At 45.5% G+C, this 27,051-nt stretch overlaps 2 protein-coding genes across 3 annotated transcripts in view; both read left to right on the forward strand.

Annotated features, from left to right (window-relative positions):
• Positions 1-1,285: 1,285 nt before the first annotated feature.
• Positions 1,286-10,280, forward strand: Smg8 (SMG8 nonsense mediated mRNA decay factor). The gene is made up of 4 exons (XM_052197663.1): positions 1,286-3,088; positions 4,770-4,915; positions 7,441-8,313; positions 9,847-10,280. Exons 1-4 carry the CDS (start codon positions 1,330-1,332, stop codon positions 10,042-10,044), a joined length of 2,976 nt encoding a protein of 991 aa, XP_052053623.1. The 5' UTR covers positions 1,286-1,329; the 3' UTR covers positions 10,045-10,280.
• A 5,268-nt stretch (positions 10,281-15,548) lies between these two features.
• The window catches only part of Gdpd1 (glycerophosphodiester phosphodiesterase domain containing 1), a 36,546-nt gene continuing 25,043 nt past the window's right edge, over positions 15,549-27,051 (forward strand). For both annotated transcript variants that reach the window (XM_052197672.1, XM_052197673.1), the window contains exons 1-2: positions 15,549-15,818; positions 25,382-25,424. In XM_052197672.1, coding sequence (XP_052053632.1) covers positions 15,677-15,818; positions 25,382-25,424 — 185 coding nt within the window. In that variant the 5' untranslated portion in view covers positions 15,549-15,676. The remainder of the gene's footprint in view (positions 15,819-25,381; positions 25,425-27,051) is intronic.

The raw sequence follows: 27,051 nt of genomic DNA on the forward strand, positions 1-27,051 counted from the left end.
ATTTTCCACAATTATCTGTTTGTTTGTTTGTTTGTTTGTTTGTTTGTTTGAGACAGGGATTCTCAGTGTAACCCTGGCTATCCTGGAACTCACTCTGTTGACCAGGCTGGCCTCCAACTCAGAGATCCTCCTGCCTCTGCCCTCCAAGAATTTTCTACCATTCTTTTGTTGTTTATCAGTTTGTTTTGAAACAGATCTCTTAAAGTTCAAGCTGGCATTGAATCTGAGTCATTGTCCAGAATTTTTAATCATTCCAGTATCTCCTAAGTGCTGGGATTGCAGAATGGGCCACCATACCCAGTTTATACTGGTGCTGAGGATAGGACCCAGGACTTCCTGCATACTAGGCAAGTAGCTCTCCACCTCCACCCTACGCTTCTTCTATTTCTTAAAGATTAATTTTGTGGTGTGTGCGTGTTTTGCAGGCCATGGTGGCTGCAAGAGCAGTACTCAATCTAAGTCATTGATCCCCGGCCCTTCTTACCCTATTTTGGAGCTAGGACCTAACTATAGTCAAGGTAGGTCTGGAACGCAAAGCAATTCTCCTGCCTTGTCTTCCTGAATGTTGGAATCACAGACGTGCAACAATATGCTTCTTTCTCTCTCTCTCTCTCTCTCTCTCTCTCTCTCTCTCTCTCTCTCTCTCTCTCTCTCTTCCTTCCTTCCTTCCTTCCTTTCTTTCCATCCATCTGTCTTTCCTTCCTTCTTCCTTCCTTTCTTGTTTTCTTTTCTTTAAGGAGACAGGGTCTTGGTATGTTATCAGGCTAGCAGAGCTGCTGAGCTCAAGAATCCTCTTTCCTTGTTGGGTGGTAGTGGTGTGCCTGCTTTTAATCCCAGCATTTAAGAGGTAGAATGGGAGGGGGCTGATGGGTGGGAAGAAAGGAAGGAGGAAGAAGAGAAGGAAGGGAGAGGGGGACGAGAGAGAGAGAGAGAGAGAGAGAGAGAGAGAGAGAGAGAGAGAGAGAATCTCCTGCCTTAGTCTTCAGAAAAGGTGAGAGTATAAGCAACCACCCACACTGAGCTGTTAGAATAATCAGTTGAAACTGTTGTTGTGGGTTTGGGCGTATTCTTTAAAATTGAAACTGCAACCAATCTAGCTTTCGACATCTCAATCTCTATAGTCTCGAACTGAGTAAATGTAGTGCTAAAACCTTGCAAGACACTGAAAGGCAAGGGGGTGAAAGGGAGTGGTGGGGGCAGGGACAGACACACGGAACTAAAGAGAGAGAAAGCAGGGACTAACTCACGGAGGAGGGATTTCACAATAGGACCGGTGGGTTGGGATTAGCGAGGGACCGGAAGGACGCTAGAGGAAGCTCTTTCTCCGCCATGGCGGGGCCGGTCAGCTTGCGCGAGCTTCTCATGGGGGCGTCGGCCTGGCTGGGCTCGGAGAGTCCCGGAGGCCCCTCCGCTGAAGGCGGGGGGAACGCGACTGGCACGCCCGAGCCCCCGTGGAGGGAGGATGAGATCTGCGTGGTGGGAATCTTCGGCAAGACGGCTCTGCGCCTGAACTCTGAGAAGTTCTCTCTGGTGAACACTGTGTGTGATCGACAGGTTTTCCCACTCTTTCACCATCAGGATCCTGGGGATCCAGGGCCTGGAATCAAGACCAAAACTGTCTCTGTCGGAGAGGCGGGAGGAGCCGGGGACCCGGGGGCTGCTGGCGGGGATTCACTTCGCGGAGGTATGACTACGGCGGAAGGTAACAGAGCTGAACCAGGTCCCCAGGACTTTAGTCTTTTGCAGGCCTATTACAATCAGGAAAGCAAAGTTCTGTATCTTATTCTCACTTCCATCTGTGACAATTCACAGCTTTTGCGTGCTTGTCGGGCTCTCCAGAGCGGTGAAGCTGGAGGGGGCCTCTCTTTACCGCATGCAGAAACACACGAGTTCTGGAAGCATCAAGAGAAGTTGCAGTGTCTCAGTCTCCTTTACCTCTTCTCTGTCTGTCATATCTTGCTCCTGGTCCACCCGACGTGTTCCTTTGACATCACTTATGATCGTGTATTCAGAGCCCTGGATGGACTGAGACAGAAAGTACTACCCCTTCTCAAAACAGCCATTAAGGATTGTCCAGTTGGCAAAGACTGGAAGTTAAACTGCCGACCTTGCCCACCTAGACTCCTTTTCCTCTTTCAACTCAACGGAGCCCTTAAGGTGGAACCCCCTCGGAGCCAAGATACAGCTCATCCAGATAAACCCAAGAAGCACTCTCCCAAAAGAAGACTGCAGCATGCCCTGGAGGATCAGATCTATAGAATCTTTCGCAAGAGTCGAGTCTTGACTAATCAGAGTATCAACTGCCTCTTTACAGTACCTGCCAACCAAGCTTTTGTGTACATAGTTCCCGGAAGCCAGGAGGAGGACCCAATTGGCATGTTGCTGGACCAACTTAGGAACCATTGTACTGTGAAAGACCCAGAATCGTTGTTGGTGCCCGCACCCCTTTCTGGACCTAGGCGGTACCAAGCGATGAGACAGCACAGCCGGCAGCAGCTCTCCTTTCACATCGATAGCAGCACCTCCAGTTCTTCAGGCCAGCTAGTGGATTTCACTCTTCGGGAGTTCCTGTGGCAGCACGTGGAGCTGGTCCTAAGCAAAAAAGGTTTTGATGACAGTGTGGGCAGGAACCCACAGCCTTCGCATTTTGAACTGCCCACTTACCAGAAGTGGATCTCCGCAGCTGCAAAGCTGTACGAAGTGGCTATCGACGGGAAGGAAGAGGACTTGGGCTCACCCACTGGGGAGCTAACGTCTAAGATTTTAAGCAGTATTAAAGTCTTAGAAGGGTTCTTGGATATAGACACAAAATTCTCGGAAAACCGGTGCCAAAAAGCTTTACCCATGGCACATAGTGCCTACCAGTCCAACTTGCCGCATAATTACACCATGACGGTGCATAAGAATCAGCTTGCTCAGGCTCTTCGGGTATACAGTCAGCATGCTCGAGGTCCAGCCTTTCACAAATATGCCATGCAATTACATGAAGACTGCTACAAATTTTGGAGCAATGGCCATCAGCTCTGTGAAGAGAGGAGCTTGACTGACCAACACTGTGTACACAAGTTTCACTCCTTACCTAAATCAGGTAGCTGCAAAGTTCCCGACATTGTGCACTGAAAACTTGAGCTGTGCTTTTAGTATTAGTGTGTGTTTGTGTTTGTGTGTGTGTGTGTGTTTGTGTGTGTGTGCGCGTGTGCATGGGTGTGCACCTGTGGAGGTCAGAGGGAAATGTTGTGAGGTCAGTAGTCTCCGACCTTCACATGGGTTCCGAGGACCCAGCTCCTGGAGTTAGGCCTGTGCTGCGAGCACGGCGCCTGCTGAGCCGAGCCATCTCACCGGAATCTTGTATTAAGATGATCTGTTTGGCATATATTGTTTTTTTATCTTTTCTTTTTGTTTTGTTGTTTGTTTGGTTTGGTTTTTTTTTTTTAAAGAGACCTGCAGAAATTTTACAGTAAATGCTTTTTTCTTTCTTTGCTTTTGTTTGTTTTCTGTTGTTGTTTTTGGAACAAGGTCTCTATTTAATCCTGGATGGACCTGGAACTCGCTATGTAGACCAAGCTGATCTCAAAGCCACAGAACTCCTGCCTCTGCTTTTGGAATCCATGTGGCACTGTACACAACTAGTAAATACTTTCTATTTATTTTTATTTTTAAAATTTCTGTGTGTGACCACCAAAAAAAAAAAAAAACTGGGCAGTGGTGGCGCACGACTTTAATCCCAGCACTTGGGCGGCAGAGGCAGGCGGATTTCTGAGTTGGAGGCCAGCCTGGTCTACGGAGTGAGTTCCAGGACAGCCAGGGCTACACAGAGAAACCATGTCTCGAAAAACCAAAAATAAAAAAAAATTACTGTGTGTGTGTGTGTGTGTGTGTGTGTGTGTGTATGTGATTGAATGATATTTAGGTGGAAGTCAGGACAACTTGTGAGTCCGTTCCCTCCCTTAACACATGGGTCCTGGGGATGAAACTCAGGTACCACAAGAGACATCTTGTCCGCTCCAGCCCTAAGTTTGACCTCTAAAACGAAAACATCACCCATGACTAATTTTTTTTTTTTAAGATTTATTTTATTTATACAAGTACACTGTAGACACACCCACCATAAGAATTCACAGATCCCATTACAGATGTTTGTGAACCACCATGTGGTTGCTGGGAATTGAACTCAGGACCTCTGGAAGAGCAGTCAGTGCTCTTAACATCTGAGTCATCTCTCCAACCCAACTAATTTTCTTTTTTTTCTTCTTCTTTTTTTTTTTTAATAATAAACTCTAGTGAGTTGGTAGATGAAAAGTTTTAAGTGGCATGCAGTTTCAGAAAATGTAGGCTCAACCTTAATCCTAAATAGTTTTTGTTGAATTAATAGAAATACATTGAAAAGAAAGGTCACCATGATATGACACAGAAGGAAAAAAAAAATCACTTAGAAATTCGGCATTGTTTTACTTTTGGGGTAGGGTCACGTAGCCTAGGCCGGCCTTGAACTTAGAGATCCTTAATGCCTCTGCCTCCAGATCGCCGCACTTGCATGCATTGCAGCTATGAGACCTCAAGTCTCATCCTCAGTGCTGACAAAAAGGGGAAATCTTTATTCTTGTATATTTAATCAAGATTTCTGTTGTTTGCTCCTTTGCGTGTACATGTGTTTCTTAATTGCCAGAGAACTATTTGAAGAATTTGGGGAGTTGATTATTGCAGAACACAAAGTAAACTTGACTCTGTATTGTCTTTGTATGATTAATAATGATGGTTACACCTTCCAGGAGAAAAACCAGAGGCAGATAGGAACCCTCCCGTGCTCTACCACAATAGCCGGGCCCGCTCCACCGGAGCCTGCAACTGCGGAAGGAAGCAGGCGCCTCGAGACGACCCCTTCGATATCAAGGCTGCTAACTATGACTTTTACCAGGTAGAATGAAGCTTCCTTCTCTCTCTTATTTTTTTTTTTAAGATTTATTTAATATGTGAGTACACTGTAGCTCTCTTTAGACACACCAGAAGAGGGCATCAGATCTCATTACAGATGGTTGTGAACCACCATATGGTTGCTGGGATTTGAACTCAGGACCTCTGGAAGAGCAGTCAGTGCTCTCAACCCCTGAGCCATCTGACTAGCCTCCACTTCCTTCTCTCTCAACAACTGAATATTACCCATAGCAGAATACCTAGAAAAGCCAGTGCAACCGCAATGATAAAGAAGGAGGACAGCCGGGCATGGTGGTGCACGCTTGTAATCCCAGCACTTGGGAGGGAGAGACAGGCGGATTTCTGAGTTCGAGGCCAGCCTGGTCTACAGAGTGAGTTCCAGGACAGCCAGGACTACACAGAGAAATCCTGACTCAAAAAAACAAAAAAAAGAACGAGGACAAGTTTTTTATGTGCATTTCTTGGTTTTCCATCATTTTTAACCATATTTTATACAAGTATATAAACCATCAGAATGATATAGTTAGGGTTTTTGGTTCCCTCCCCCCACCCCCACCCCCACCCCCGAGACTGGGGTTCTCTGGGGTTTTTCTGTGTAGCCCTGGCTGTCCTGGAACTCACTCTGTAGACCAGGCTGGCCTCGAACTCAGAAATCCGCCTGCTTCTGCCTCCCAAGTGCTGGGATTAAAGGCATGTGCCGCCACTATCCAGCGTTAGGTTCTTTTTTAAAGATTTATTTTTACTTACTTACTCACAAGAGATCTTCCTACCTCTGCCTTCTGAGAGCTGGGATTAAAAGTATGAGCCACCAGCCGGGCAGTGGTGGCGCATGCCTGTAATCCCAGCACTCTAGGAGGCAGAGGCAGGCGGATTTCTGAGTTCGAGGCCAGCCTGGTCTACAGAGTGAGTTCTGGGACAGCCAGGGCTACACAGAGAAACCCTGTCTTGAAAAAACCAAAGCCAAAAAAAAAAAAAAGCGGAAAAAAAAAAGTATGAGCCACCATGCCTGGCTTGGGAAGCTTTTATTATCTAGGTCAAAAATATCCATCATCACAATCTTATGTTACTAAAATACCTTATCAATGATATTTTTATTTAGGCATTTGTGGGTGTGAATGTATATTGCCTGTACATGCCTATGCAGGTCAAAAGAGGGGGTGCCGGACCCACTTAAGCCGAAGTTCTCTGTCTTGAGTTTTTTTCATTCATGTGCTTGTGCCCACCACATGTGTGCCTGGTGCCCATCACGTGTGTGCCTGGTGTCCACCACGTGTGTGCCTGGTGCCCACAGTTAGGATAAAGTGCTTGAGGGTTGGGTGTAGCTGGTCTTTGCTACTTTGTGGGTTCTTTCTTCCAGCCTTCTCCACCCCTTTTCTTCCTCCTGTTTAACCCCATAACACTAGACAAGAGAGAGAGAAAAAGGGATAAAGGAAAGGAAAGAGATCCCTGAATAAAGTCAGGGGTTGGGAAGGGTGGGACATTGTCATTGGACTACTTCCTACTGATTAGGGGCATCGAGTTCCTTGGGGCAAGTTCAGTCTTCCCTCAGAATATCTAATTTCTTCTTCTTGTTTCTTCTGGGCACATTCAGCCAACAACTCACCCCAACTCTTGAGGCCGTAGCATTTATATACCCTCTGAAAAGTCCTCAGAATTCCAAACATCACGCAATCTCAGAAACTACCTGCAGCTGGCAAAATCACACCCCTGCTAGAACACAAGGCAAGCCATAGTCAGCTGCTGTGGACAATCTGAAGCCGCCTCTGGGATTAAACCGAAGACATAGTCTTACAACGTTTCTCTATTTTTCAAAGAAACCAAGACTCTCACTATAGGTGGGGGACCTTTAACCAGCCCGCACAAAGGTGTGCCACTGAGAAATTAGGCTGAGATATTTATTGGGGGAGGGGAGAGTGAAAGGCTTTTTCGGAGTTGGAACATGAGGAAAAGAGAGAGGCAATGGAAGAGAGAGACAGACAAGACAGGAAATCGCTTTTTCTAAGTGGGTCAATGCAGCACCTGTGTCCAGTGACTCTAATTCTTAGCACACTAATGGGCACTGGGATTAAAAACAGAGTCCTGCTTAGAATCACTCACTGCCTAAAGGAATAACTCATACTAGATTCTTTTGGAATGTAGAAATAGTTCTTGCTACTTCAGTACCCAGAAAATTGAATTCTTATATCCATGTATCGGAGGAAAGAAACCCTCCACGTTCTTTTCTGCTTATACATTGACTGCTGACACTGTTTGTTAGAGTGTAGTGTGTGTTTACTTGTTTGGAGATGACTAGCTCAGGACAGTCTGGACCTTACTCTGTGAGCCATGTTAGCTTTGAACTTGAGTTCTGTTTCACTCAGCCTGCCTCTCAAATACTGTGTCACAGGCACACACTACCCACTCTCTGCTCATAAAATGTGTGGCTGTTTGTTTACTTATTTAAATGAGCTTATAAAGAAGACTTATTATTTGAAATAATAAGTTTCTACTTCTTATTTCCCTTTATAGCTTCTGGAAGAAAAATGTTGTGGGAAATTGGATCATATCAATTTCCCTGTATTTGAGCCAAGTACTCCAGATCCTGCTCCTGCTAAAAATGAACCCTCTCCTGCCCCACCAGACTCAGATGCTGAGAAACTGAAAGAGAAAGAGCCTCAAACCCAAGGAGAAAGCACAAGCCTGAGTTTAGCTTTGAGCTTGGGCCAGTCAACGGATAGCCTAGGTACCTACCCAGCTGACCCACAAGCAGGAGGGGACAACCCAGAAGTTCATGGTCAAGGAGAAGTAAAATCTGAGAAGAGACCAAACTTGGTTGACCGGCAGGCATCCACAGTTGAATATCTCCCAGGCATGCTACATTCAAATTGCCCAAAAGGTCTCTTACCCAAATTCTCCAGCTGGTCTTTGGTTAAGCTAGGCCCGGCCAAGTCCTACAATTTTCATACAGGTTTGGACCAACAAGGCTTCGTTCCAGGAACAAACTATCTTATGCCTTGGGACATTGTCATCAGGACTAGAGCTGAAGATGAAGGAGACTTAGACACGAACTCCTGGCCTGCTCCAAATAAAGCTATTCCTGGGAAGAGAAGTGCAGTTGTGATGGGCAGAGGAAGGCGGAGGGACGACATAGCTCGAGCTTTTGTTGGCTTTGAGTACGAAGACTCTCGAGGTCGGAGGTTCATGTGCTCAGGGCCTGACAAAGTGATGAAAGTGATGGGAAGTGGGCCCAAGGAGTCAGCTTTAAAAGCCCTCAACAGTGACATGCCCCTGTACATCCTGTCCTCGTCGCAGGGCCGCGGGCTGAAGCCACACTACGCCCAGCTCATGAGGCTCTTCGTCGTGGTTCCTGATGCTCCCTTGCAGATAATACTCATGCCTCAGGTAGGAGACGCAGTGGGGAAAAAAACAATGGTTTCTTTGTTTGGGGTTTTTTGTGTGTGGTCTTTATGGTCAAATCCTGTGAGCCCATGTTGACTTGGAACTGAATGTGTAGTTTGCTGTCTCTGCCTCCTAAGTGCTGGGATAGGAGTGTGTGTCCCTCTTCCTCATCAACTGAGCTGTACCCCGAGCCCATGATCATTATTTTTTGTTTGCTTGTTTGAGACAGTCTTGTGTGGTCCAGGCTAGCCTTGAACTCTGACCCTTCTGTCTCTCCTTCCTTGGTGCTAGGACGGCAGAGGCACACACCTCCGTCTGCTTTCGGCAGTGCTAGGGATTGAATCCTGGCTTCAGGTTCGCTTGCTAAGCACTGTACCAGCTGAACTCCATCTCCCACCCTTTGTTTTCATTAATTTTATTTATTACTTATTTGGGGTTTTTTTGTTTTTTGTTGAGACTGGCTCCTTCTGCTGCTCTGGCTGTCCTGGAACCTGAAACACAGACTAGGCTGACCTAGAACTCAGAGTTCTGCAACTGCACGTGCTCTTATCACGGAATTGTCTTCCAGACCTCATATCTGCTTAACTGTTTTATTTCCATTTATTTATCTATTTATTTATTTGCTGTGTGTGTGCTCACTGGTACACTAAGCCACCCCTCTCCTCTACCCTCTAAGCTACAGCCCCAGGTACCTAATTTCTTTTTAAGTCCAAGAGATTTCTATTGATTTAACTGTTACAGCTGTAAGAATTTAATTTGGGTGGTGGTGGCGCACGCCTGTAATCCCAGCACTCTGGGAGGCAGAGGCAGGTGAATTTCTGAGTTTGAGGCCAGCCTGGTCTACAGAGTGAGTTCCAGGACAGCCAGGGCTACACAGAGAAACCCCGTCTCAAAATACCTCACCCCCCACCCCCCCACCCCCGAAAAAAAAAAAAGAAGAAGAAGAAGAATTTAATTTATCCCTAGTTTACCTGACGATTTGGAAGTGCAGTCAAAAACAATAACAAAAAACAAACAAACTAAGCTTGGTGATACAGGTTTTTAATCCCAGCATTCCAGAGGCAGGTGGATCTCTGAGTTTGACGGCAGACTGGTCTACAGAGTGAGTTCCGGGACGGCCAGGGATATGGAGAGAAAGATCCTGTATCAAAAAAAAAAAAAACCAAAATCTGGTCAACGGGGAAAAGGGAGCTGAGGGAACCAGACATCCAATGAGGGGGCGTGAGGGTAAGTGAGAGGAGGTGAGGTGAAGTGAGAGGAGGTGAGGTGAGGTGAGAGGAGGTGAGGTGAGAGGAAGTGAGGTGAAGTGAGAGGAGGTGAGGTGAAGTGAGAGGAGGTGAGGTGAAGTGAGAGGAGGTGAGAGGAGGTGAGGTGAGAGGAGGTGAGGGGAGGACCCAGGAAATCACCAGCTTCCGCATTCAATGGCACTGCTTGGTCTTAACTGTTCTTAGAACCCATTGTCTGTTCAGAGATTTATCTGTCAGGTGTTCCTTATTGGGAAATCTAAAAAGTAATTTTGTAACCCATGTTTTTCAGGTTCAACCAGGCCCACCACCATGTCCAGTATTTTACCCAGAAAAACAAGAAATCACTCTCCCACCTGATGGCCTTTGGGTCTTGAGATTTCCTTACGCCTATGTGACTGAGAGAGGACCTTGCTTCCCTCCTAAGGAGAATGTGCAGCTCATGAGCTACAAGGTGCTCCGAGGAGTCCTCAAAGCAGTCACACAATGAGTCTTCCAGCCGCTCTGCCCCAGACCGAAGCTGCTGTTTGTCTTCTTGTTTTTGATGTTTGTGAAGTTTTTTGTTGTTTTTTTTTTTAATGTGTATACTGTGTTTTCCCAAAACCCAATGTGTTTTGGTTACAAGTATTCAGTATTTGGACAATAATTGTTCCATTATTTCATTATATTGATATTTATTGTAAAAATCAATAAAAGTTTGTTCTAGAAAAAAGGATATAAAATGTATACTTGGTATCTGTTTGTCTTGTTTTTATTTCATTGTAAGGCATATTTTTATCATAATTTAGTGCTCTATCTATCTAATAAGTAATGGGCTGGAAACCTGGCTCTTATTTTATCTTATGTATATGAGTACACTGTAACTGTCTTCAGTCAAACCAGAAGAGGGCACCAGATCCCATTATAGATGGTTATGAGCCACCATGTGGTTGCTAGGATTTGAACTCATAACCTCTAGAAGAGCAGACAGTGCTCTTAACCGCTAAGCCATCTGTCCAGCTCCCAGAAACCTGGCTTGTAACAAAAGCACTGCTGTTCTTTCAGAGGATCCCTTTGGATTCCAGGATGCACAGGCTCATAGCTGCCTGGAACTCCGGTCCTAAGGTTTCTCTGTGTAGCCCTGGCTATCCTGGGACTCACTCTGTAGAACAGGCTGGCCTGGAGATCAGAAATCCACCTAACTCAGGCTCCCCAAATACTGGGATTACAGGCTTGCACCACCAACACCCAGAAAGTTGATGTTTTTGAGACTGTTTTCAAAGCAAGGTTGGTATATCCCAATACCTATAAAACCTGTACTCTTGAGTCTAAGGCAACCCTATACTAACTACATAACAAAACCTACCTCAAGCAAAAAGTTGAATGTTGTAGCACTTACCTGTAATCCCACCTTTCAAGAATCAGAGATAGCAAGAGTTCAAGACCACCCTAGACTACAAGAGATAGTTGGAAGCCAGCTGGAACTATGAGATGAACAAAACAAGGTGATCTAGATTATAACCACAAAGACTGAACTGCAAAAATCTGGTGTAGGTCTGGCTGGCCTGTAACTAGCTATATAGACCAAGCTGGCCTCAAACTCAGAGATCCACCTGCCTCTGCCTCCCACGTGCTGGGATTAAAGGTGTGCACCACCATGCCTATTGATACACTTATTTTTAATTGGGTGGGGTGTATTTTTGCATATGAATGTTTGACCTGCATGTATATATGTATGTATATACACATGCCTGGTGACCAAGGAGATCAGGAGAAGGCATCAGATTTCATGGGACTGGAGTGACAGGCCGCTATGAGCCTTGTTCATGCTGGAAATTCAGAGGGGTTTACTGAAACAGCATCAAGTGTGCTTTCTTTTTCTTTTTCTTTTAGATTTATTTATTTTTTTACATACCTGAGTAAGCTGTCTTTAGACACCTCAGAAGAGGGCGTCAGATCTCATTACAGATGGTTGTGAGCCACCATGTGGTTGCTGGGAATTGAACTCAGGACCTCTGGAAGAAGCAAGTGCTTTTTTAAGAGCCAACTTTTCTGCCCCTATTATTTTATTTGTTTATTATTTTGAGACACTGTCTCTATAGCCCTTGCTGTTCTGGATTTTGCTATGTAAACCAGGCTGGCCTGGAACTCCTGCCTCTGCTTCCAGAGTTCTGAGATTAAAGGTATGCACCGCTTACCTGGGTCTTATTTATTTTTTATATGTATGATGAGTGTTTTGCCTGTTTATGTGTATGTACCATGTGCATGCTTGGTGCCCACTGAGATCAGAAGAGGGTGTTACATCCCCTGGAACTGGAGTTATGGACAGTTGTAAACCCATCATGTGGGTACTGGGAATTGAACCCAGATCCTCTGCAAGAACAAGTGCTCTTGTCAGGCGGTGGTGGTAGTACACATCCTTGGTCCCAGCAATCAGGAGGCAGAGGCAGGCTGATCTCTTGAGTTCAAGAACAACCTGGTGTACATTGAGTTCCACAACAGCTACCCAGAGGAACTCTCTCAAAAAGCAAAAATACAAGCAGCACTAGAGAAGGAGGAAGAGGAAGAAAGACAAGAAGAGAAAGAAAGGAAAAGAAAAGAAAGAAAAGAAAAGAAAAAAGAAAAGGAAAGGAAAGAAAAAAAGAAAAGGAAAGGAAAAGAAAAGGAAAGAAAAGAAAAACAAGTGCTCCTAACTGGATGGGCCATCTTTCCAGCCTCTGGCCTAAGACTCAATACTCCTGCCTCAGCCTCTCTAGTATTACAGATGTGTGCTAACAAAGAAGCTTTCAGCACAGGCACTGAGCTCAGGCCGGTGAGTTACAGCTCCACTCTTGTCTGTTCTTTATATTTGAAGACAGTATCTAGCTCGAATTTATTCTGTAACCCGGGCAGACCTAGAATTTACAATCCTACTTCCTCAGCCTCTAGAGTCACTGGGACTACAGACCTGTATCCTCAGGCCTGACATAAAAGTTCATTAAATACCTATTCTATGAAATAAGTTGCTAAGTGTATAAATCCCACCAATCTATAGTAACTTTTCCCAGCATATGACCATCACCAACTGTGGTTATGTTATTAGATAAGAAGTGCAAATTAAGTTGAGACCCAGTGTCGTGTAATTGATCCTATTTTTCCCAGATACATTTAAAATACTGTCCTGACAGAATTAGATATTTTCGTCCCAATGTTTGTGAAGCAGAGTGTTTACCACCTTTCTTAAAGCTGCTTCTTGACCCAGCAAAATGGCTTAGCAGGAAAGAAGCTGCCGCCTTAGGTCTTACATGGTGAAAGGAGGGGACTGCCTCCTTAGGTTGTCCTCTGCCTTTACGTGTGTGCATACACATACACACACAGATAAGTAAATGCATAAAAAATTAACAATGAGATAGACTCAGGTGCAGCAACCTTGCCTGCAGTTCCAGATAATGAGGTGGATGAAGCTCAAAGACTGCTTCGAGCCATCCTGAGCTAAATACTGTCATGTGGGTGCTGGGAATCGAACCTGGGTCCTCTGGAAGAGCAACCAGTGCTCCCAACTGCTGAGCCATCTCTCCATTTTTTTTTAAATGAATAAACAGAATCTCAAGACCAAAAAACAAAGCCAGAGATGGCAGCTCACACCCATAATTCCAATATTTGGGACACTGGGGCAGAAGAATTATCATAGGTTTGAAGGCAACCTGGGCTACACAATGAGTAGCTGGCTAGCCTTGGCCACAGTAAGATCTTATTCAAAAATGAAAACAAGACCATTAAAAAACATTAAACGCCGGGCAGTGATAGTGTATGCCTTTAATCCCAGCATGTGGGAGGCAGAGGCAGGCAGATTTCTGATTTTGAGGCCAGCCTGGTCTACAGAGTGAGTTCCAGGCCAGCCAGGGCTATACAGGGAAACCCTGTCTTGGAAAAAAACATTAAACATGTATGAGTCATAATTTGTTTGTTTGTTTGTTTAGACAAGGTTTCTCTGTGTAGCCCTGGCTATTCTGGAACTTGTTCTGTAGACCAGGCTGGCCTCAAACGCCGAGATCTGCCTACCTCTGGCCCTGCCCCTGCCCCTTCCCTCCATGTGTTAAGATTAAAGGCATGTGCCACTATGTCTGGCTAAACATCTGTGGGGTTTTTTTGTTGTTGTTGTTTTGTTTTTTGGATTTGACTTTTTCGAGACAGGGTTTCTCTGTGTAGCCCTGGCTGTCCTGGAACTCACTCTGTAGACCAGTCTGGCCTCAACTCAGAAATCCGCCTGCCTCTGCCTCCCAGAGTGCTGGGATTACAGGTGTGCGCCACCACTGCCTGGCTGACATGTTACTTTTTTAAAAATTAAATTTGTTTTCGTTTATGTACAAGAATGCTTGCCTGCATGTGCCTGGCGCCCTTAGAATCAGAAGAGACTCTAGAAGAGAGCACCATATCCTCTGGACCTGGAGTCACAGACAGCTGTGACTGTGTCTGTGAGCCACTGTGGGAACTGAAGCTGGCTCCTCTCTAAGAGCAGCCAGTGCTCTACCTACTGAACCACTTCTCCAGCCCCGTTTTAGTTTGTTTGTTTTGTTTTTGTTATAGATGGAGACAGAGGGCACTTGGAGCCCCACCTTGTCCCACACTTCACCCCTTTGGAACTGTACTTGAGACCAGAGAGAGCAAGGTTAATGTTTGTTCTCTCAGGCCCCCCTCTTGGATTCCTTTGGGCTAACGTCCTGTGCCGTCCTGTGCCAGAAGGGACAAGCTGGTTTGGTGGCATCTTTGTGCCTGGGAAGCCAGCCTGAGCTAAATATTGTAAGTCAGTCTGTTGTGATTGTACTGGGAATCAAACCCCTGGCCTTAAGGGAAAGCAGATGCAGGTGGATCTCTAGCCCTGTCGACAAAGTGAGTTCCAGGTCAGCCAAGGGTACATAGTGAGACCCTGTCTCCAAAAAGAAGGGGTAGGGGGACAGGGAGGGAGGAGAGGAGGGAAGAAGAGAGGAGAGGAAGGAGGGAGGGACGAAGAAAGAGGGAAAGGGAGAGAGGAGAAAAAGGAAAGAATCCCAATACTTAGAAGGCAGAGGCACAGCCGGGTGGTGGTGCCGCGGGCCTGTATTCCCAGCACTCTGGGAGGCAGAGGCAGGCGGATTTCTGAGTTCGAGCCTGGTCTACAGAGTGAGTTCCAGGTCAGCCGGGGCTATACAGAGAAACCCTGATCTCTGTAACTCAAGAGGCCAGCACAAAGTTGACACAGTGAGACACCCTGTCTCAATACACAAAACAAACCTGAACCTTGAACATGCTTGGTAAGTGCTTTACAACTGAGCCACAGCCACAGCGTTTGTGATTAATTACCTTGCATAAAATATGATCCACAGCTAGCCATGCCTATAATCCCAACACTCTGGAGGCTGAGGTAGAAGAACCAGAAGTCCAAGGCTTTATCCTCAAGTATATAGTAAATTCAAGGTGGGACCAAGTTGCAGAAGATCCTATCTCACAAAACCAAGACCCTTGAAACGTGGTTCCTACTGTATTTCTAGTTTGTAATGTGCGAGGTGAAAAGGAAAAATGGAATAGTTGCCAGTCTTTATAGGAAAGGATTTAGTTGCCAGTTTCCTTATTCACTTTTATTTTGTACTGGGGCTTGAATCCGGTACGATTTACCAACAAGGCTATGCCTTCCAGCCCCTAAGTTTCTTACACGTAACGAGTTCGAGGCATCGTTAACAATTCTTCGCTTTTCCCACAGAAGGGACTAGGACCTGCGCTGGAATCCTCCTTTGACGCACATTTCCCAGTTATGCCAGATTTTCCTGAAGCTTACCCCGGCTTGAGAGCGTTTTCGCCTTAGGGACTGCCAAAACAAAACCAAACAAATAAAACCACTGGCAAGTTTCCAACCTCTTGCCTCGAGGTCTTCTTAAAAGCACCTGCGCTGGGACCACAGCGGCGGGACGCCCAACGCTCCGCGCCGCAGCGCGCCTGCGTATCGGAGCCCCTTTGTTGCTCCGGCGCTGGGGTCGGGCTGCGCCTGCGTGCTGAGCCCGCACGAACAAGTGCGCTACGCCGAGGGCACCAGCTGAGGGCGAGCAGACCTCGAGCAGCCGCCGGCGCCGCGGCCGTTGCTACCATCACAGCACAGTCGGGGTCTCAGGCCCAGAAGGCGGTGACCGAGGATGTCGTCCACCGCGGCCTTTTGCCTTCTCTCTACTCTGGGGGGGTATTTGGTCACCTCGTTCTTGTTGCTTAAATACCCAGCGTTGCTGCACCAGAGAAAGAAACAGCGATTCCTCAGTAGGCACATCTCTCACCGCGGAGGTGAGAGGGGTCCCCAGAACCCGATGGCGGGGAGGGGGAGGCTTCCTAGCAGGAGGTAGAGAGGGTGGGGATTCTGGAGAGGCTGAGGACGAATGGGCTCCTGGAACTGGAGGGCTTCCTTAGATGAGTCGTCTGGAGGGGAGGGGAGGAAGGGGGTCTCGTGTCCCAGTCCTGGTGGGCGTCTCTGGGGAGCTAGGGTGGCAGGGCTTCTGTGAGAAGCGCAGAAAGGGAGACACAAGTGGGGCGTTCCTCAGCCGATGGGAGGATGATCGGGAGGTCCCTTCTTAGCAGCCTGGCACAAAGCTGGTGTGGATCCAGGAGACACCCGCAGGGGGGAGTAGGAACAGGCTGGTGGCTGAGTCCGTGGGGAAGAGCTGGGGCTCAGGCTGAGGATCTGCGAGTACGCGGAGCAGAGGAGCGAGCTGAGGAGTCCGCGATGCCTGGCGACCTGGCTCACGCTCCACGCATTTGTAATTGAGCTCTGGAGAGAAAAGTCTCCAAACCGGGAACCTTTTCCAAGGTCACAGAGTGTGGACTGAAGTGGAACAGAGAACTTGGAGGGTTCTGGTTCTGAGAACTCCAAAACCTAGCACCGGGGTTGTTGTTTTATTTTGATTTCTGAACAGCATTATTTATTTACCCCAACAATGGTTGGTGGGCTTCTAAAAGACTAAAATATTTCGCTTATGATCAGTCAGTGTTATTTTTTAAGGATAAATTTACAAAAGTATATTGCTTTGATACAATATCAAGTATATAAGGGTTGAAGTGAGTCCAGTCCACCTTCTAATGTCCTATAACAGGCCATGTAGTTGATTCTTCGTTACTGTCTAATGTGGCTTCATAGCATTTCAATCTTAAGGTATAAAATACAAAACGTTTCGGTCGCTTTCAACTTTTCTTTAGGGTGAATATGGAAACCAGGTTAAAACTGCTTGAGATATATAGTGCAGTGGTAAACTCTATACTCTAAAATTTGGTGGAGTACTGTAATGGTTTTTGGTTTTAGATTTTTTTCAAAGATGGGGTCTTGCTATGGTGTGCTGGCTGATCTTTTGCAAGTCACTATGTAGACCAGGCTGCTCTACATAGCACTCTGCCTCTGCCTTCCCAGTGCCGGGACCACTATGCTGGGAACGTGACTTCTAGTATGACAAATATGTCACAGACATAAATACATTATCATTCTTTTGTACAGTTTTATCAGTTAAACACAGTTTCCCACTTTTTGTTTGTTTCTCTTTCGAGACAGGGTTTCTCTGTGTGGCTCTGGCTGACCTGGGGCTCACTCCATATAGACCGGGCTGGTCTAAAATTCAGAGATCTGCCTGCCTCTGCCTCCCAAGTGCTGGGATGAAAGGCTTTCACCACTGTGCCCAGCTGCTGGTGATTAATATGTCTGTGTATAGGTGTGTGGCGTGTTTGCCTGTGAGCGTAGGCATGTACATGCTCCAGAACATGTGTGGAGTTCAGAGGACAGTATCCCATGTTGGTCCTTGTGTTTCAATGTGTTTGAAATGAAGCTTTTTGTTGTTCATTTCTGGATTCACCAGTAAGCTTGAGGGGGGTAGTGGGGGGTTGGGCCACTCCTGTCTGGCCTCCCATCTACCAGTAGGGACACTGGGATTACAAATCAGATTCTGGTTTTATTACCACTGACTCCTGCACAGTTTCTGGGGATCTGAACCAAATGATTTACCTACTGTCCTATCTAACCAGTCCAGCCCTTGACATTTTTATTGTTGGGGTGTTTGTTTGGTTGGTTTGGTTTTGGGGTTTTTTTTTTTTTTTGTCTGTTTTTTGTTGTTTTTGTTTTTAAAGTAGTCTGACTATGTAGCTCAGGATGGCTCTGAACAGAACAGCCTTGAGTTTGAGATGCTCCTGCCTTGGGCTCTGAGTGCTGGCATCCCAGGTATCTGACTCCATCGGTCTTCCCTTTGAAGATTATTCTTTTGTGGCCGAAGCTTGTCACTGTATATTTGCACTGCTTTGTAAACAACACTCGAACACACCGTGTGTCATCATGTGTATGAGGATGTTAGTGATAGTTTAATGGTGGCCAGATAATAACTACAACGTTGATTCATAGACAGAGCACCTGAAAGATTATTACTGAAGGAGCTGGCCCCATATTGCTTGCCTTCATAGCGTTTAAACGTAGATTACAGCATGGAGATGGGCGGAGGTACCTGCTGCCCGTTCAGTCTGAGGGAACCCACATGGATGGAGGGGAGAGCTGACTCCTACAACTTGTCCGACTTCCACTTGCACACACACACAAAAATAAATGTTAAAAAAAAATCCTATGCAAGGATGCAAAATGCAGTGTTTCCTTTTCTTACCCTATCAAAGAAGAACTGACCCCAAACAAACTTTCATAAAGGAAGGAAAAATGAATATGAACTGAAAGCATAGGGGCCTGGGAGATCATCACTCAGTTGGTAAGAGGACCTGACTTTGATTCCCAGAACCTATGTAATAGATGCTGGGCGCAGTGGTGTACACATGTAGTTCCAGTGCTGGCGAGGTTGGGGCAGATGTGTCCCTGGAGCTCTGGCTGCTTAGCATAGTCTATATGGTGACTTGAAAGCCAGTAAGATATCCCGTCTTTAAAAAACTAAAAGTGGCCGGGCGGTGGTGGCACATGCCTGTAATCCCAGCACTCTGGGAGGCAGAGGCAGGTGGATTTCTGAGTTCCTGGTCTACAGAGTGAGATCCAGGACAGCCAGGGCTACACAGAGAAACCCTGTCTTGAAAAACCAAATCAAAAAAATAAATAAAAGTGTTAGTACATTAGAATCGACATCCAAGGTTTTCCTCTGCAGACAAATGCCCACCTATACACATACAATAAAAGTATACAGTGAGACAATAAATAAAATTAACAGTGCTGTAGTCCTCACACCGTGGAGGCCAAGATAGGAAGATTGTGAGTTTGAAGCCAACCTGGTCTATCTAGTAAGAAAATCAAGAACAAAAGTAATTGAGAGGTATAGGCTGGAATATCAGGAGTTCAAGGTCATCCTTGACTGCATAGTGAGTTGGAAGCCACCTTGTGGTACAGAGCAATCATTGATAAGATGGCTCAGTAGCTGACGGTGTCAACTGACAATCTGAATTTGATCCCTGGGACCCACATGATAGATGTGTTGATTGTTTTTGTCACCTTGACACAAACCTAGACATATCTGAGAAGATTTCCCTTTTTTCATTTTTGGCTTTTCGAGGCATGATTTCTCTGTGTGGCCTTGGGTGTCCTGGCACTCACTCTGTAGACCAGGTTGGCCTTCAATTCGCAGAGAGCCTGTCTCTGCCTTCCTAGTACTGGGACTAAAAGCATGTGCCACCACTGCCTGGCAAGAAGAGAAAATCTTAATTTAGAAAATGCCTGGGCAGTGGTAGCGTGTGGCTTTAATCCCAGCACTTGGGAGGCAGAGGCAGGTGGATTTCTGAGTTTGAGGCCAGCCTGGTCTACAGAGTGAGTTCCAGGACAGCCAGGGCTACACAGAAAAACCTGTCTGTCTGTCTGTCTGTCTGTCTCTCTCTCTCTCTCTCTCTCACACACACACACACACACACAAAAGAAAAAAAAAAGAAAAAGAAAACATGCCTGCATCAGATTGAAAGAAAGAAAAGAAAAGAAAAAGAAAAAGAAAAACAAGTCTACAGGGCACTTTATGATTAGCATGGGGGGTCCAGCGCATTGTGGGTGGTCCCAGATAGTATGAGAAAGCAGGCTAAGCAAGTCTGAGGAACAAGTCAGAAAGCAGTCAGTGTTCCTCCTTGGCTTCTGCCTTAGTTTCTGCCTTCCGGTTCCCGGCCTGCTTGAATTCCTGCCGCGCCTCCTTCAGTGATGGACTCTGACCTATGGGTGGAGGCTGAAATAAACCCTTTCTTCCTTGTGTTGCTTCTGGTAATAGGTTGGTTTGTTTTTAATCACAGGCAAATTGTCTTGATCAAGTAAGTCATTAATAATATGTAATAAAAATGTTGAGGAGCTCAGGAAATGGGACTTTCCTAACATGCATGAGGTCCCAAGTTTCATCCCCAGAGCCGTATCATCCAGGTATGACAGCACCTGCTGTAATTCCAGCACTGAAATATGGGGCACAGAAGTGCAAAGTCATCTTGAGGTACATAGTGAGTTCAGGGCTAACCTGGAATGAATGGGTAAAACCCTGTCTGGGAAACAGGAAAAACAATTCTGCTTGTATGTAGAATTGTTTAATTGTAGATCTGGAAACTGTAGTTACTTATTGGGAGAAACAAAAAAAATTAATTAGGCTGTTTCTGTGAGACACATGATTATTATTTGAGAGAAAGTGAATTCTAGCAAATCCATAAGGGAAGCCTTACCACTAAATAATTCCTTGGAGAGGAATGCTGTTTCTTAATTAGTCCCTCGGTTACCCTGCAGCTTCGCCACGTGAGTCTAATCTGCAGGCACCGCCCTGGTGCAATTTACCTACTAGCTTTACAGCAGATGGAAGAATAGGGAGGTTGTTTACCTATAAAAGGGGACTATCTGAAGAGCTGTATACCAACATAAATATCTGCAGTGTAACTCTCGGAAAGAAGGCAGGCTCACAATGTTTCTGTGGCTCTAGCTAACGCTTTGTTTTGGGTGGCAGTTTGTTTTGGAGATAGGATCTCACTATGTAGTAGTCTGTGCTAGCTCAAACTCACAATTCTCCCTGTGTAGTAGTCTGGGCTAGCCTCAAACTCACAATTCTCCATATGTAATAGTCTGGGCTAGCCTCAAACTCACAGTTCTCTCGGTGTAAGTAGTTTGGGCTAGCTTTCAAACTCACAATTCTCCCTTGGCTTTATAAAGCTGGGATTTCAGTCACAAACCACAAAGCCATGTGCTGGCCATTAAAGTCCTTAGGGAAACTTAATTAACTCACAGGATGGTTATGGGGATTTTAATGAAATACACTGCGTGCTAAGTGTCCTGTCTGCACAGGGCCTCCTGCATATGGCAAGCTCCCTACCCTGACCCACATCTCCAGGCCTCTTGACCACCTGTTTAGTGTTGGTGATAGCTAAGCAGTCTAATCAGTAACTTCTAATGTTAATACATGGAAGGCGGGGCAGGAAGATCCCTGTGAGCTAGAGATCAGCCAGAGATATATATTAAGACCCTGTCTTAGAAAAAAAGGATCCAAGATCACCCTTGGCTACAGTTTGGGATACCTGACACATATATAGTTAACTCTTCAGCACAGTTATCTGAAATATCTAAAAACGGAAGCAAGTTAAATGTGGATGTAATAAATCAAAGTGTAGTTATATAAAGAAGGTTATCAGATATTTTTAAATGACATATATCCATTAAGGAAATTGCCCACCATTTTTACACTTAAAAAAGCAAATTATAGCCAGGCATGGTGGTGAACACCTTTGATTCCAGCACTCAGGATTCAGAGGCAGGCAGATTTTGTAAATTCAAGGTCAGCCTGGTCTACATAGTTCTAGGATAGTCAGGACTATATAGAGAAACCCTTGTAAGGGCCCAAAAAATCTCTGAATGAAGGAAAACCCCAGACTCAGATGGTATGCAAAGACAAAGAGCATGTATTCTGCAGAAACAACCAGCATATGGGGCCAACCATTCTACAAACTGGTGACCACAGACAAAGGCACACCGGCCTTTTTAAAGGGAATCAGGGGAATTCTCCAGAAGGATTAGAAAATCTAAAATTTCATTGGTGGGTGCTGGGAGTCACAGATGATCAGAGGTATACATTCCCATGTCATTAACATTTAACCATAGGATGAGCTAGGGCTTCCCAGCACAGATGGCCCATTCTGAGTTAAGATATTTCCCCATTTTTGTGGTTATTCCCCAAGCTGTTCTTTGGGAGGGGGTTTTATGACCTTGTTTCTGGATTTTATGGTCTGCTCCTGGGACTTAAGGTTCTGTTCCTGGAGCTAGTGCCTTATGGCCTTCTTTTTGAAATCAGGCCTGGTCCTTAAATGGGGACAAATGGGGTTTATTTCACCTTGTCTGGAAAAAATTACATGACTAAATGAAAGCGCAAATTACAAAGCCACTTGTAGTGTGGTATATGCCTGTGGTCCCAGCTCTCAAGGAGTGAAAGCAAAAGGACTTGGAGCCCAAGGTCATCTTTGGTTACATAGTAGGCTTGAGACCAGCCTGGGTCACAGGAGACATGGTGAAATAGGTGGACACCCTGGGTTTGGTGGTGCACACCTTTAATCCCAGCACTCCGGGAGGCAGGCCTCTATAAGTTTAAATATAGCCTGTTCTACACAGTGAGTTCTAGGCCAGCCAGGGCTACATAGTGAGACCCTATCTCAAAAATCAGAAAGAAACAATATAAAGTTAGTGTGGTGTGCACAGCTGTAATCCTGGCACTCAGGAGACAGGCAGGATGATTTCTGGATTTAAAGCACATGCTGCCACACCTAGCTGAAGTGGCCTTTTTTCTGTATAAGGAAGATTGTGTGGTATCTGTGCTTGTCTTTCTGTGACTGGCTTATTGCTCTTGATAAATTCTCCTCCAAACTCAACTCCTCTCTAACGGAAGCACTCTTAGCACTCCCCCTATATGTTTATACCCAGATAGCTGTTCACGATACAGGACATCCCTAGATGGCTGGCACAGTGGCTCAGCAGCAAAGGCACCCGCTTCCAGTCCTGACCACCTGGACTTAATTCCTGGAACACACATGGTTGAAGGCAAAACTGTACTGCACGTGCGCGCGCGCACACACACACACACACACACACACACACACATACATACATACATACACTTTCACACTCTAAATGATGTAATAAAATGATTGGTTGGTTGATTTTTTTTTTTGAGGCAGTGTCTCTCCATGAAGTCCTGGCTATCCTGGACCTCACTATATAGACCAGGCTGTACTCAAACGCTATATTTCTGCCTCCTGAGTTCTGGGATTACAGGAGCGTGCCACCATGCCTCCTGGCTCTAAATGTAATAAAAAAAAATGCTTGAACATTTCTAGAACTTTATAAATCCCTGTTAGCTGAGTGTTGCAGTAAATTTCCAACCCAAATAGGCCCATGCAAAGAAAACACAATTAATATGAACACAAGCTGCAAGCTTAGACTGGGCAGATGTACCACTACACTACTATATTCCCCAGCTATGAGATCCCTTATAACTTTCAGTTTCTCCAGGCCACGTACTCCATTTTCCTTCCACCACCTTCTCTATGGTCCTCTCTCCCCTCCTTCTTCTCCTTCCCCCACCCCACACTCCACACACCCCCACACCTACAAACTTTTCAGCTCCACCTTCCCTTCCACTGCCCAGTCACCAGCTCTAGCCTTTATTTTACAAGGTAAGATGGGGAGAAGGTTCACAGGAAGTCACCTGTGTACAAGATTCACTTGTCCCCTCCTGGGAAAGTGGGATTAGCCTCAAAATACAAACAGCACCAGGGCTATCCACAACATCTGAGTAATGTTAATGTATCTTTTAATTCCATCACCCAGAGGCAGGGAATTTAGAGTTGGGAGTCCAGCCTGGGCTACATAGAGATCATATCAAAAAATGCCCTCTGTCCCCAAAAGTAATCTTGGCTCTTCTGGCATCTTCAAAGTGTGGTCTGTGACTTCAGGGGGGGGTCCCTTTATACTCTTACATCAGTCTGCAAGGACAAAACTGTGTTGCTAAGACGCTGTTTATCTTTTTACTGTGGTATGTCTTCACCAGCAGCACAAAGCCTTGGTGAATATGTCTGTGGTGAACAGTGCTGCTGTACATGCCTTTCATATTTGGGATTAATCCCTAGTATCTCCCTCCTGACTCAAAAAGCACCAGTGGTTAAAGTTTCTACTACCATAGTGTGAGTTAGTCATGTTCAAAATGTGTTAGTAGTCATGTGTTCTCCACTATCGTGTAAGCACAGGGTTTTTCCCCCTAAAGATTCATTTATTTTATGTATATGAGTGCTCTATCTGCATGTAAACCTGCATGCCAGGAGAGGGCATCAGACCCCATTGTAGATGGTTGTGAGCCACCATATGTCTACTGGGAATTGAACTCAGGACCACTGGAAAAGCAGTTAGATTTCTTTTTTTTTTTTTTTTTTTTTTAAGATTTAGTTATTTAGTATATGTAAGTACACTGTAGCTGTCTTCAGACACCAGAAGACGGCATCGGATCTCATTACAAATGGTTGTGCCACCATATAGTTGCTGGGATTTGAACTCATGACCTTCAGAAGAGCAGTCAGTGCTCCTAACCACTGAGCCATCTTTTTAGCCCCGCAGTTAGTGTTCTTAACTACTAAGCCATCTAAGCAATCTCTCCAGTCCTTAAGTGCAGTTTTTAAAAGTCTGTATCACTTATGGATTTTCTTATTCATGCTGGATCTGATAGCTCATGCATGCTAAGGCAGGATTACTAAGAATCTGAGGGCCAGCCTAAGCTACTTAGTGAGTTTCTTGTTGTTGTTGAGGGACATTTTTTCTGTGTAGCCCTGGCTGTCTTGGAACTCTCTTTGTAGATCAAACTGGTGTCTCTAACTCACAGAGATCCACCTGCCTCTGCCTCCTGAGCTCTGTGGAGCTGCTCTCTGGAAGGCCACCTGACCTGAAAAGCTTGCGCGTATTAAGGTTTTTATGACATTTGGATTTATAGAATCTGAACACCTTGCGGTCGCCATGGATGAATGCCATGCGCTGCCTGGGGTAGCCAGGCTGAGTGGAAATGAGGCCTCCCGTCCTGCCTCAGGGCCCTGTGAGGGAGGTCCTTATAGCTCCTTATATTATAACGCTAATAGCCCTTACTAGCATGCCAGCAATTGAAAAGTTATTTTTTCCAAAATGGATCCTAAAATAAACTGTTTTAAAAATTAGATATCAAAGATCTCAAGGCGGAGGGGGGGGGGAACTTTAAAGTTTTAAGTTTGCCTGTGATCCAGGTGGAGATAAAAGAAGCTCAAATGAGAGGAAGAGTTGTGGGCCGAAGTGATAACTGAATTAGACAGCAGCTCGTTTAAAGGGGGCTAGCTTTGTTTGTTTGTTTGTTTGTTTGTTTGTAAAGACTGTATGCTGTAGCCCAGGCTGCCCTCCAACTCCTGGCCTGTCTTTGCCTTCCACGTTCTGGGACTATAGACATGGGTCACCATGCCTAATTTATAGTTACTATAGAGTACTGGAACTTGAATCCAGGACTTTCTACAAGTTAGGCAATCTATTAACTGAGATGTATTCCCCAGCCCCCCAAAAAGCCATCCCCCAAACCTGAAAATTGGGGCTGGAGAGAGAGCTCTGAGGGTAAAAGTGCTTGCTTTAGCTCAGTAGAAACATCAGTGACCTCCATGGACAAAGAAGAAACCATTATCTGAAATCCTTAAATACATGCTTGATCATTAAAAGAAAACAAAACTAAAAAACAGGATTCCACCCACCTCACTCCCCCCCCCACACACATATCCACACACACTAAAAAAAAAAAAAAAAAAAAAAAAAAAAAAAAAAGGTTCATTCTCATTCCTGGAGAAACAGAATGTTCAACATGACCAGTAAATGAACTTTACCTTCCATGTTTCCACAGGTGCTGGAGAAAACCTGGAGAACACCATGACAGCCTTCCAGCAGTGAGTACACAGGAAGGCCCTCTCTGTTTACAGCCTGTCACTGAACTGATGAGGACTCACAGAGGGACACAGCGTATATGTGACGCTCACTCGGGATAGCTGTTTCTATAAAATGCCTTTTGTATATTTTGAAATATTACAAAGAGTATTTGGCTTCTGTATAATTGGAAAAGTAGTCCAAAGAGACTCAGTGTTCAGAGCTAGAAGCAGACATCTGTGACAAGGGACAGAGTATGTGGTGCTAATTGGTCCAATGCAGACAGAGCAAGTGAGACAACTGTTACCCTGGCTGCTGCTCAGGGAGAGACTGCATCTTTGTGCCCAGCAGTTTCTGTTGAGCAGGTTCCTGCCATCGGGGTTCTTTCTTGGGATCCTCTGTGTGCTGATGTTATTTTTTAATAAGATGGGTTCTTGGTTTTGTTTATATTGGATTCATATTTCAAACAGAGGCCTTTTCAAGGCTTTGTGGTAGTAGTAGAAGCTGCAAAGACAATGCATGGAGCCCTTGTTCATTGTCTCAGAGCTGATGTTTACTATCAGCCTGTTTTTCTCTCTCTGAATACCAAAATGAGTTATGAAGCAAGGCCAGGGAGAGGAAGATTTTTACCTAGTCATACTTAATGAGAAAAAAAAAATTCTAATGTAATTTTAAGCCATTTTTAAGGTGGGGTGGGCATCTCTCTCCGTTGACCTGGGTGGTCTCCTACTCCTAGGCGATTTGGAAACATTTTCTGTGTCGCCAGAGTTAATCAGGGTGTGCTTGTCTGTTGTGCTGAGATTGAAGCCAGAGCTTCCTGCATGCTAAGCACGTACGCCATGGCCAAGGTACTCCCAGCAGAATTTGCTCTAAGTTTCTGCTCTTCACCATTCAGTGACATCTTATAGATTATTTTTCTTCTCAGAGGTGGCTCACGCCCTACTTCCTGGCACTGGGGAAACAAGCAAGCTGCGTGACTCCCGGACAGCCAGAGTTATATGGTGATGGTGATAGGAGTGACTTCAAGAGAAACTTGATCCTCAGTTTGTGGCTCTGCTGCCAGAGTTTGGGGAACCAGGAACTTGAGTGATAGCATCTCAGCCAGGAGTATAGCCAAATATATTGGAATTCCCCTGTATACAGACCCCTCTGCCTGAGCTCCACTTCTCCAGTCAGTAGTTCGCTTCAGCTAAAGTGCAGCCTGCCACTGTACACAACTCCTGAGTTTCCTGGGAGGGTGATCTTTGCTCTTGCCCTGAGGATTAGAAATGGTGTCTCAGCCAGCAGTGGTGGTGCATGCCTTTAGTTCCAGCACTCAGTAGGTAGAGTCAGAGCCAGGCAGTGGTGGCGCATGCCTATAATCCCAGCACTCTGGGAGGCAGAGGCAGGAGGATTTCTGAGTTCCAGGCCAGCCTGGTCTACAGAGTGAGTTCCAGGACAGCCAGGGCTACACAGAGAAACCCTGGCTCGGAAAAAAAAAAACCAAATCCAAAAAAAAAAAAAAAAAAAAAAAAAAGAAAGAAAGAAAGAAAGAAAGAAAGAAAGAAAGAAAGAAAGAAAGAAAGAAAGAAAGAAAGAAAGAAAAAGCAAGCCAGCCTCCGGGTGAAGATTTGTAAAAAGAAAAAAAAAATCACGGTTGGTGAGACATCC

This window comes from Apodemus sylvaticus, chromosome 10, assembly GCF_947179515.1.
Source record: "Apodemus sylvaticus chromosome 10, mApoSyl1.1, whole genome shotgun sequence".
Lineage (NCBI taxonomy): Eukaryota > Metazoa > Chordata > Mammalia > Rodentia > Muridae > Apodemus > Apodemus sylvaticus.

Excerpts from the sequence above, each read along its gene's own strand:
- Smg8 (XM_052197663.1), top strand. The coding sequence starts at position 1,330 with ATGGCGGGGCCGGTCAGCTTGCGCGAGCTTCTCATGGGGGCGTCGGCC. Across the intron at positions 3,089-4,769 it reads TCACTCCTTACCTAAATCAG|GAGAAAAACCAGAGGCAGAT; the intron begins GTAGCTGCAAAG and ends TACACCTTCCAG. Across the intron at positions 8,314-9,846 it reads AGATAATACTCATGCCTCAG|GTTCAACCAGGCCCACCACC; the intron begins GTAGGAGACGCA and ends CATGTTTTTCAG.